This window comes from Pseudophryne corroboree, chromosome 5 (genome assembly GCF_028390025.1).
Source record: "Pseudophryne corroboree isolate aPseCor3 chromosome 5, aPseCor3.hap2, whole genome shotgun sequence".
In the NCBI taxonomy this organism is placed as follows: Eukaryota; Metazoa; Chordata; class Amphibia; order Anura; family Myobatrachidae; genus Pseudophryne; species Pseudophryne corroboree.
This window is the reverse complement of record NC_086448.1, coordinates 78,752,206-78,764,305: the sequence shown is the minus strand read 5'-3', so window position 1 is coordinate 78,764,305 and position 12,100 is coordinate 78,752,206. Positions and strand designations below refer to the sequence as shown.

The window sequence follows — 12,100 nt, the reverse complement described above, 5'->3', positions numbered from 1 at the left end:
GTATGGTGATGCAGCAGGAGGCGTCTATTACAGGCAGCAGTGATAGCGCTGTATGGTGATGCAGCAGGCGGCGTCTTTTACAGGCAGCAGTGATAGCGCTGTATGGTGATGCAGCAGGCGGCGTCTATTACAGGCAGCAGTGATAGCGCTGTATGGTGATGCAGCAGGAGGCGTCTATTACAGGCAGCAGTGATAGCGCTGTATGGTGATGCAGCAGGCGGCGTCTATTACAGGCAGCAGTGATAGCGCTGTATGGTGATGCAGCAGGCGGCGTCTATTACAGGGAGCAGTGATAGCGCTGTATGGTGATGCAGCAGGAGGCGTCTATTACAGGCAGCAGTGATAGCGCTGTATGGTGATGCAGCAGGAGGCGTCTATTACAGGCAGCAGTGATAGCGCTGTATGGTGATGCAGCAGGCGGCGTCTTTTACAGGCAGCAGTGATAGCGCTGTATGGTGATGCAGCAGGAGACGTCTATTACAGGCAGCAGTGATAGCGCTGTATGGTGATGCAGCAGAAGGCGTCTATTACAGGCAGAAGTAATAGCGCTGTATGGTGATGCAGCAGGAGGCGTCTATTACAGGCAGCAGTGATAGCGCTGTATGGTGATGCAGCAGGAGGCGTCTATTACAGGCAGCAGTGATAGCGCTGTATGGTGATGCAGCAGGCGGCGTCTTTTACAGGCAGCAGTGATAGCGCTGTATGGTGATGCAGCAGGCGGCGTCTATTACAGGCAGCAGTGATAGCGCTGTATGGTGATGCAGCAGGAGGCGTCTATTACAGGCAGCAGTGATAGCGCTGTATGGTGATGCAGCAGGAGGCGTCTATTACAGGCAGCAGTGATAGCGCTGTATGGTGATGCAGCAGGAGGCGTCTATTACAGGCAGCAGTGATAGCGCTGTATGGTGATGCAGCAGGCGGCGTCTATTACAGGCAGCAGTGATAGCGCTGTATGGTGATGCAGCAGGAGGCGTCTATTACAGGCAGCAGTGATAGCGCTGTATGGTGATGCAGCAGGCGGCGTCTATTACAGGCAGCAGTGATAGCGCTGTATGGTGATGCAGCAGGCGGCGTCTATTACAGGGAGCAGTGATAGCGCTGTACGGTGATGCAGCAGGCGGCGTCTATTACAGGCAGCAGTGATAGCGCTGTACGGTGATGCAGCAGGAGGCGTCTATTACAGGGAGCAGTGATAGCGCTGTATGGTGATGCAGCAGGAGGCGTCTATTACAGGCAGCAGTGATAGCGCTGTATGGTGATGCAGCAGGAGGCGTCTATTACAGGCAGCAGTGATAGCGCTGTATGGTGATGCAGCAGGAGGCGTCTATTACAGGGAGCAGTGATAGCGCTGTATGGTGATGCAGCAGGCGGCATCTATTACAGGCAGCAGTGATAGCGCTGTATGGTGATGCAGCAGGAGGCGTCTATTACAGGGAGCAGTGATAGCGCTGTATGGTGATGCAGCAGGAGGCGTCTATTACAGGCAGCAGTGATAGCGCTGTATGGTGATGCAGCAGGAGGCGTCTATTACAGGCAGCAGTGATAGCGCTGTATGGTGATGCAGCAGGCGGCATCTATTACAGGCAGCAGTGATAGCGCTGTATGGTGATGCAGCAGGCGGCATCTATTACAGGCAGCAGTGATAGCGCTGTATGGTGATGCAGCAGGCGGCGTCTATTACAGGCAGCAGTGATAGCGCTGTATGGTGATGCAGCAGGAGGCGTCTATTACAGGCAGCAGTGATAGTGCTGTATGGTGATGCAGCAGGAGGCGTCTATTACAGGCAGCAGTGATAGCGCTGTATGGTGATGCAGCATGCGGCGTCTATTACAGGGAGCAGTGATAGCGCTGTATGGTGATGCAGCAGGAGGCGTCTATTACAGGCAGCAGTGATAGCGCTGTATGGTGATGCAGCAGGAGGCGTCTATTACAGGCAGCAGTGACAGCGCTGTATGGTGATGCAGCAGGCGGCGTCTATTACAGGCAGCAGTGACAGCGCTGTATGGTGATGCAGCAGGCGGCGTCTATTACAGGCAGCAGTGATAGCGCTGTATGGTGATGCAGCAGGCGGCATCTATTACAGGCAGCAGTGATAGCGCTGTATGGTGATGCAGCAGGCGGCATCTATTACAGGCAGCAGTGATAGCGCTGTATGGTGATGCATCAGGCGGCGTCTATTACAGGCAGCAGTGATAGCGCTGTATGGTGATGCAGCAGGCGGCGTCTATTACAGGCAGCAGTGACAGCGCTGTATGGTGATGCAGCAGGCGGCGTCTATTACAGGCAGCAGTGATAGCGCTGTTTGGTGATGCAGCAGGAGGCGTCTATTACAGGGAGCAGTGATAGCGCTGTATGGTGATGCAGCAGGCGGCGTCTATTACAGGGAGCAGTGATAGCGCTGTATGGTGATGCAGCAGGCGGCGTCTATTACAGGCAGCAGTGATAGCGCTGTATGGTGATGCAGCAGGCGGCGTCTATTACAGGCAGCAGTGATAGCGCTGTATGGTGATGCAGCAGGCGGCGTCTATTACAGGCAGCAGTGATAGCGCTGTATGGTGATGCAGCAGGAGGCGTCTATTACAGGCAGCAGTGATAGCGCTGTATGGTGATGCAGCAGGAGGCGTCTATTACAGGCAGCAGTGACAGCGCTGTATGGTGATGCAGCAGGCGGCGTCTATTACAGGCAGCAGTGATAGCGCTGTATGGTGATGCAGCAGGTGGCATCTATTACAGGCAGCAGTGATAGCGCTGTATGGTGATGCAGCAGGCGGCATCTATTACAGGCAGCAGTGATAGCGCTGTATGGTGATGCAGCAGAAGGCGTCTATTACAGGCAGCAGTGATAGCGCTGTATGGTGATGCAGCAGGCGGCGTCTATTACAGGCAGCAGTGATAGCGCTGTATGGTGATGCAGCAGGCGGCGTCTATTACAGGCAGCAGTGATAGCGCTGTATGGTGATGCAGCAGGAGGCGTCTATTACAGGCAGCAGTGATAGCGCTGTATGGTGATGCAGCAGGCGGCGTCTATTACAGGCAGCAGTGATAGCGCTGTATGGTGATGCAGCAGGCGGCGTCTATTACAGGCAGCAGTGATAGCGCTGTATGGTGATGCAGCAGGCGGCGTCTATTACAGGCAGTAGTGATAGCGCTGTATGGTGATGCAGCAGGTGGCGTCTATTACAGGCAGCAGTGATAGCGCTGTATGGTGATGCAGCAGGCGGCGTCTATAACAGGCAGCAGTGATAGCGCTGTATGGTGATACAGCAGGCGGCGTCTATTACAGGCAGCAGTGATAGCGCTGTATGGTGATGCAGCAGGCGGCGTCTATTACAGGGAGCAGTGATAGCGCTGTATGGTGATGCAGCAGGAGGCGTCTATTACAGGCAGCAGTGATAGCGCTGTATGGTGATGCAGCAGGAGGCGTCTATTACAGGCAGCAGTGATAGTGCTGTATGGTGATGCAGCAGGAGGCGTCTATTACAGGGAGCAGTGATAGCGCTGTATGGTGATGCAGCAGGAGGCGTCTATTACAGGGAGCAGTGATAGCGCTGTATGGTGATGCAGCATGCGGCGTCTATTACAGGGAGCAGTGATAGCGCTGTATGGTGATGCAGCAGGAGGCGTCTATTACAGGCAGCAGTGATAGCGCTGTATGGTGATGCAGCAGGAGGCGTCTATTACAGGCAGCAGTGACAGCGCTGTATGGTGATGCAGCAGGAGGCGTCTATTACAGGCAGCAGTGATAGTGCTGTATGGTGATGCAGCAGGAGGCGTCTATTACAGGGAGCAGTGATAGCGCTGTATGGTGATGCAGCATGCAGCGTCTATTACAGGGAGCAGTGATAGCGCTGTATGGTGATGCAGCAGGCGGCGTCTATTACAGGCAGCAGTGATAGCGCTTTATGGTGATGCAGCAGGAGGCGTCTATTACAGGCAGCAGTGATAGCGCTGTATGGTGATGCAGCAGGAGGCGTCTATTACAGGCAGCAGTGATAGCGCTGTATGGTGATGCAGCAGGCCGCGTCTATTACAGGTAGCAGTGATAGCGCTGTATGGTGATGCAGCAGGCGGCGTCTATTACGGGCAGCAGTGATAGCGCTGTATGGTGATGCAGCAGGCGGCGTCTATTACGGGCAACAGTGATAGCGCTGTATGGTGATGCAGCAGGCGGCGTCTATTACAGGCAGCAGTGATAGCGCTGTATGGTGATGCAGCAGGAGGCGTCTATTACAGGCAGCAGTGATAGCGCTGTATGGTGATGCAGCAGGAGGCGTCTATTACAGGCAGCAGTGATAGCGCTGTATGGTGATGCAGCAGGAGGCGTCTATTACAGGCAGCAGTGATAGCGCTGTATGGTGATGCAGCAGGAGGTGTCTATTACAGGCAGCAGTGATAGCGCTGTATGGTGATGCAGCAGGAGGCGTCTATTACAGGGAGCAGTGATAGCGCTGTATGGTGATGCAGCAGGCGGCGTCTATTACAGGCAGCAGTGATAGCGCTGTATGGTGATGCAGCAGGAGGCGTCTATTACAGGCAGCAGTGATAGCGCTGTATGGTGATGCAGCAGGAGGCATCTATTACAGGGAGCAGTGATAGCGCTGTATGGTGATGCAGCAGGAGGCGTCTATTACAGGCAGCAGTGATAGCGCTGTATGGTGATGCAGCAGGCGGCGTCTATTACAGGCAGCAGTGATAGCGCTGTATGGTGATGCAGCAGAAGGCGTCTTTTACAGGCAGCAGTGATAGCGCTGTATGGTGATGCAGCAGGCGGCGTCTATTACAGGCAGCAGTGATAGCGCTGTATGGTGATGCAGCAGGCGGCGTCTATTACAGGCAGCAGTGATAGCGCTGTATGGTGATGCAGCAGGCGGCGTCTATTACAGGCAGCAGTGATAGCGCTGTATGGTGATGCAGCAGGCGGCGTCTATTACAGGCAGCAGTGATAGCGCTGTATGGTGATGCAGCAGGCGGCGTCTATTACAGGCAGCAGTGATAGCGCTGTATGGTGATGCAGCAGGCGGCGTCTATTACAGGCAGCAGTGATAGCGCTGTATGGTGATGCAGCAGGCGGCGTCTATTACAGGCAGCAGTGATAGCGCTGTATGGTGATGCAGCAGGCGGCGTCTATTACAGGCAGCAGTGATAGCGCTGTATGGTGATGCAGCAGGCGGCGTCTATTACAGGCAGCAGTGATAGCGCTGTATGGTGATGCAGCAGGCGGCGTCTATTACAGGCAGCAGTGATAGCGCTGTATGGTGATGCAGCAGGCGGCGTCTATTACAGGCAGCAGTGATAGCGCTGTATGGTGATGCAGCAGGAGGCGTCTATTACAGGCAGCAGTGATAGCGCTGTATGGTGATGCAGCAGGCGGCGTCTATTACAGGCAGCAGTGATAGCGCTGTATGGTGATGCGGCAGGAGACGTCTATTACAGGCAGCAGTGATAGCGCTGTATGGTGATGCAGCATGCGGCGTCTATTACAGGGAGCAGTGATAGCGCTGTATGGTGATGCAGCAGGCGGCGTCTATTACAGGGAGCAGTGATAGCGCTGTATGGTGATGCAGCAGGAGGCGTCTATTACAGGCAGCAGTGATAGCGCTGTATGGTGATGCAGCAGGAGGCATCTATTACAGGCAGCAGTGATAGCGCTGTATGGTGATGCAGCAGGCGGCGTCTTTTACAGGCAGCAGTGATAGCGCTGTATGGTGATGCAGCAGGAGGCGTCTATTACAGGCAGCAGTGATAGCGCTGTATGGTGATGCAGCAGGCGGCGTCTATTACAGGCAGCAGTGATAGCGCTGTATGGTGATGCAGCAGGAGACGTCTATTACAGGCAGCAGTGATAGCGCTGTATGGTGATGCAGCAGGCGGCGTCTATTACAGGCAGCAGTGATAGCGCTGTATGGTGATGCAGCAGGAGGCGTCTATTACAGGCAGCAGTGATAGCGCTGTATGGTGATGCAGCAGGCGGCGTCTATTACAGGCAGCAGTGATAGCGCTGTATGGTGATGCAGCAGGCGGCGTCTATTACAGGCAGCAGTGATAGCGCTGTATGGTGATGCAGCAGGCGGCTATTACAGGCAGCAGTGATAGCGCTGTATGGTGATGCAGCAGGAGGCGTCTATTACAGGCAGCAGTGATAGCGCTGTATGGTGATGCAGCAGGCGGCGTCTATTACAGGCAGCAGTGATAGCGCTGTATGGTGATGCAGCAGGCGGCGTCTATTACAGGCAGCAGTGATAGCGCTGTATGGTGATGCAGCAGGCGGCGTCTATTACAGGCAGCAGTGATAGCGCTGTATGGTGATGCAGCAGGCGGCGTCTATTACAGGGAGCAGTGATAGCGCTGTATGGTGATGCAGCAGGAGGCGTCTATTACAGGCAGCAGTGATAGCGCTGTACGGTGATGCAGCAGGCGGCGTCTATTACAGGCAGCAGTGATAGCGCTGTATGGTGATGCAGCAGGAGGCGTCTATTACAGGCAGCAGTGATAGCGCTGTATGGTGATGCAGCAGGAGGCGACTATTACAGGCAGCAGTGATAGCGCTGTATGGTGATGCAGCAGGCGGCGTCTATTACAGGCAGCAGTGATAGCGCTGTATGGTGATGCAGCAGAAGGCGTCTTTTACAGGCAGCAGTGATAGCGCTGTATGGTGATGCAGCAGAAGGCGTCTATTACAGGCAGCAGTGATAGCGCTGTATGGTGATGCAGCAGGCGGCGTCTATTACAGGCAGCAGTGATAGCGCTGTATGGTGATGCAGCAGGCGGCGTCTATTACAGGCAGCAGTGATAGCGCTGTATGGTGATGCAGCAGGCGGCGTCTATTACAGGCAGCAGTGATAGCGCTGTATGGTGATGCAGCAGGCGGCGTCTATTACAGGCAGCAGTGATAGCGCTGTATGGTGATGCAGCAGGCGGCGTCTATTACAGGCAGCAGTGATAGCGCTGTATGGTGATGCAGCAGGTGGCGTCTATTACAGGGAGCAGTGATAGCGCTGTATGGTGATGCAGCAGGCGGCGTCTATTACAGGGAGCAGTGATAGCGCTGTATGGTGATGCAGCAGGCGGCGTCTATTACAGGGAGCAGTGATAGCGCTGTATGGTGATGCAGCATGCGGCATCTATTACAGGCAGCAGTGATAGCGCTGTATGGTGATGCAGCAGGCGGCATTTATTACAAGCAGACACCTCCTGCTGCATTAGTGATCCAACCTATGTCCTAGAATGCAGCATCGGATCTCTCTCCCAATATCAGGCGGCCTGCGGCACCCAGGGGGACGCGCAAAGCACCCGTTGCAGAGGCCGGGAAATCTCTGTCCAACAACAGAGATCCCCGACCTCTTCCCTCCCCCTAAACAGCACACTTTTGTTTTCACAAACTGAGTCCGCCACCGCCCCCCAGCAGACTGTCAATCACTGACCGTCTGCTGCCGCCCTGCTTCCGGCGTCGCAGGAGCCGTTCACGCGCGCACAGAACGGGCCCTGCACATGCCCAAAGCACCGGATATTGGTATCTTGTGCATTATAGTGCGGGTACAACCATACCTCAGTTACCCCCAAAGTGAATAAACTCCTACGATGTATAAAAAGGAGGCATAAATGTATGTCATGTAAATAAAGTATTACCATTATATACATAGCAGAATGGGAATTAAAAAGGGCAAGTCCATGTAGCGTGTCTTAGACGTGTACAACACGTGTCTGCTTTGTGTTCACATACTGTACATGCGCTTGAGACGCAAACTTATGCAACAACCACTGCTGGTGGCGGGTGCGGGATTGATAGTATAACATAAAGGGCGGGAATTCAATTGTTTCAAAAGTTGGTTGGGTGTCTGTTTTTCCTGTTAGATAGGAATAAATAGACACCAAACTGACTTTTCAAACAATTGAATACCTCCGAAAGAGTCATACTGAATTATCCGGTGCAGTGGAAGTACAGATCCTAGCCAACACAAGTGCCAGGGTGTGACAGTAATTGGCGGCTGGCACCCATACTACCACTACAAAGAAAATATTTACAAAATACAGAACTCACACCCTGAATGATTAATCCTTTATTACACACTCACACTACTATATTGTACATACACCTAGTCCTTGCCGGTGCTCAGTTCCCTTCCAGTCTTCAGAAAACAATAAACTGCAGCTGTCTAATAAACTGTCCACAACGGACTCGTTGTACTATAGCGTCCCGAATAACCGTTCCTGCATGAATCTGTCAGCAGGCAGTGCCACAGAAACTACATTGACTATCTGACGTATGCGCAGTGTAGTTTAAGAGAAGCGACATCTGGTGGACAGAAATTTGTATTACACTCTCCAACTTTTCCGGGCGTCTCAGTGCGTTATGATGCGACTCAATACACCAAGTTGTAACACAGCAGAGCGCAAGCAGCAAGGCGCACTACGTGTCATATGGGCGCCAGATTTAACAGGACACGTGTAAGTCACTAGTTAGACCACACATGGAATATAGGGCAGCTTTAGGCGGGTATTATGGTAACAGTCACTATGTCAGAGTTCATCATCACGACATGAGAATATCAACACTGTCATAATGTCGATGCTGACTGTGTCGATATTTATCAAGTAGACTGATGAAATATCAACATATTGTCCCTCATGGCACAGTGCTCACTTATCATCTCCTGGCGGCTGCAGCAGCGTATTCCAGGACCATATAGATCCTGACCGCTGATCCTCACACCCAACCCTAACCCTCCCTCTAGTGCCTAACCCCCCTCCCCCGTCACCTGACCCTTACCCTCCCGCTTGCAGCCTAACCCTAATGTCAACATTCTGATAATAGTTACAATGTCAACATTTCACCTGTTCGCGTTCTCAGAATGTTGACACATTTTCTGTTGACAATCTAACAATGTCGCCATCCTGTCGACAATACGAATGTCAACACTGTTATTGTCGACCTTCTGACTACATCCCTCACTATAAGAAGAACATTGTAGAAGCCGAGAGCTATTAGAGACAGTCAGCATAATTCACAATGAGAATGGGACTAGATTCGGCAAAGATTCCGGCGTTCGAGATCCCAGCCATCAGAATCCCGATGCAGGGATCCCAACATGGATCGCAAAGCCTGCGCCGGGATTCAAAACGTAAGTATGCCGGGACTGCTGAGAGGTAAACTGTGGGGGGGAAGTTAGGTTTGGGCTGTGGAGGAAGGGTTAGGGATAAGGTAGCGGGGAGGGTTAAGATTATAGTGGTTAGGGATTAGGGGGACCATAGTTACCTAGCAGGTGTTGGGACCCCGAGCGCCAGGACACCACTGTCGGTATTCTGACTGCCGACATCCAAAGTACCAGGATCCCAATACCATACCGAATGTGACATCCTTAAACATAAACCATCTTTTATCTCCAGTGATTTCAATACTCTGACTGCACAATGATACTCACACTGCTGGACACAGCCAAGTGCCCTCACACTCTGCAAGGAACTTGCTGTCCGGCCCCTGCCATCCCATTACAGCCCCTCCACAGACTCCGGCGTCTCGCTCTGTAAATCAATGCGCTTTGGTGGGAATCTGGTGGTCCCTGCTCTATCGCAGTTGTTTTGATTACCTTAAATGACCCCTGAATATGATGCTTTGATAGGATTAAACCACTTGGAGTTCTTTTGTCTGAGCACAGGGGAGTCAATGAGACATTTATCCTCTCAATGCCACACGTCTATACCAGGGATGTGCATGGTAAGTAATGATTAGACAGGGAACGATGACAGGCACGAGAAATCCTAGAGTGCAGTGATGTTGCCAATGTGTGTGTGTGTGTGATCAGGCCAGGGCAAGCTGCACAAACCAGTTACACCAGAGGTTCTCAAACTCGGTCCTCGGGGGCCCACACAGTGCATGTTTTGCAGGTCTCCTCACAGAATCGCAAGTGAAATAATTAGCTCCACCTGTGGACCTTTTAAAATGTGTCAGTGAGTAATTAATACACCTGTGCACCTGCTAGGTTACCTGCAAAACATGCACTGTGTGGGCCCCCGAGGACCGAGTTTGAGAACCTCTGAGTTACACAATGGTCAAAGTAAAAGGTCACTCTGGCATGTAGCGAGCAAACAACAACAACAACAACAACAACAACAACAACTATAACCCTGCAGCTAATAACAAGCAAAGCACTGACTCAGTAATGTCTCCACTGTTTCTTTGCAATGGAACAAAGACAGCAAAAATAAATTAAATAATGTGATAATGTAATGTTTGACTTACCTATAAAACCTGCTGATGAGAACCTCATTAGTGAAGCCCATTCCTCCCCAGAACTGGAGACAACTGTCACTTAACTCTCTTGCTAGACGACCGGCCTTTAACTTGGCCATGGAGGCAAATTTAGTGACATCATTCCCTTCAATATATAATCCTATATATAACAAATAACAAATGGCAATTAACAACCTGTAATCTTTGTGATCTGCAAAATATTTGAGAAATTATGTTAATGACAGTTCTAATTATTTTATGTACTGTACAGTATTTGTCCGATTCCTGTATAATTCTTTTGTGTTAATTGTAGTGGAGAGATCAGTACCCTGCCCAAAAAATCCTAGCGTCACTATAAACATGTCAGTCAGTTCTTTGAAGATGTCTGTGTGCATGGGCTGTGCTTTATTTTTTTTAATTGGGATCATTATTAGTGCATTTTCTCTCCTGCATATAACACTATTCATGGTCTCTCCTCCATCTAGCACTATGCACGGACTCTCCACCATCTAGCAATATGCACGGTCTCTCCACCATCTAGCAATATGCACGGTCTCTCCTCCATCTAGCAATATGCACGGTCTCTCCACCATCTAGCAATATGCACGGTCTCTCCACCATCTAGCAATATGCACGGTCTCTCCACCATCTAGCAATATGCACGGTCTCTCCACCATCTAGCAATATGCACGGTCTCTCCTCCATCTAGCACTATGCACGGACTCTCCACCATCTAGCAATATACATGGTCTCTCCACCATCTAGCAATATGCATGGTCTCTCCACCATCTAGCAATATGCACAGTCTCTCCACCATCTAGCAATATGCACGGTCTCGTCACCATTTAGCAATATGCACGGTCTCTCCACCATCTAGCAATATGCACGGTCTCGTCACCATTTAGCAATATGCACGGCCTCTCCACCATCTAGCAATATGCACGGTCTCGTCACCATCTAGCAATATGCACGGTCTCTCCACCATCTGGCAATATGCACGGTCTCTCCACCATCTAGCAATATGCACGGTCTCTCCACCATCTAGCAATATGCACGATCTCTCCACCATCTAGCAATATGCACGGTCTCTCCACCATCTAGCATTATGCACGGTCTCTCCACCATCTAGCATTATGCATGGTCTCTAATCCACCTAGCAATATGCACGGCCTCTCCACCATCTAGCAATATGCACGCTCTCTCCACCATCTAGCAATATGCACGCTCTCTCCATTATCTAGCAATATGCACGGTCTCTCCACCATCTAGCAATATGCACGGTCTCTCCACCATCTAGCAATATGCACGGTCTCTCCACCATCTAGCAATATGCACGGTCTCTCCACCATCTAGCAATATGCACGGTCTCTCCACCATCTAGCAATATGCATGGTCTCTCCTCCATCTAGCAATATGCACGGTCTCTCCACCATCTAGCAATATGCACGGTCTCTTCACCATCTAGCAATATGCACGGTCTCTCCACCATCTAGCACTATGCACGGTCTCTCCACCATCTAGCAATATGCACGGTCTCTTCACCATCTAGCAATATGCACGGTCTCTCCACCATCTAGCAATATGCACGGTCTCTCCACCATCTAGCAATATGCACGGTCTCTCCACCATCTAGCAATATGCACGGTCTCTCCACCATCTAGCAATATGCATGGTCTCTCCTCCATCTAGCAATATGCACGGTCTCTCCACCATCTAGCAATATGCACGCTCTCTCCACCATCTAGCAATATGCACGGTCTCTCCACCATCTAGCAATATGCACGGTCTCTCCACCATCTAGCAATATGCACGGTCTCTCCACCATCTAGCAATATGCACGCTCTCTCCACCATCTAGCAATATGCACGGTCT

At 51.4% G+C, this 12,100-nt stretch overlaps 1 protein-coding gene across 2 annotated transcripts in view; it reads right to left on the bottom strand.

Annotated features, from left to right (window-relative positions):
• LOC134927227 (probable acyl-CoA dehydrogenase 6) overlaps nt 1-12,100 on the bottom strand; it is a 222,066-nt gene that overhangs the window by 16,413 nt on the left and 193,553 nt on the right. For both annotated transcript variants that reach the window (XM_063921394.1, XM_063921395.1), the window contains exon 9: nt 10,238-10,388. In XM_063921394.1, the coding sequence (XP_063777464.1) occupies nt 10,238-10,388 (151 nt within the window). The remainder of the gene's footprint in view (nt 1-10,237; nt 10,389-12,100) is intronic.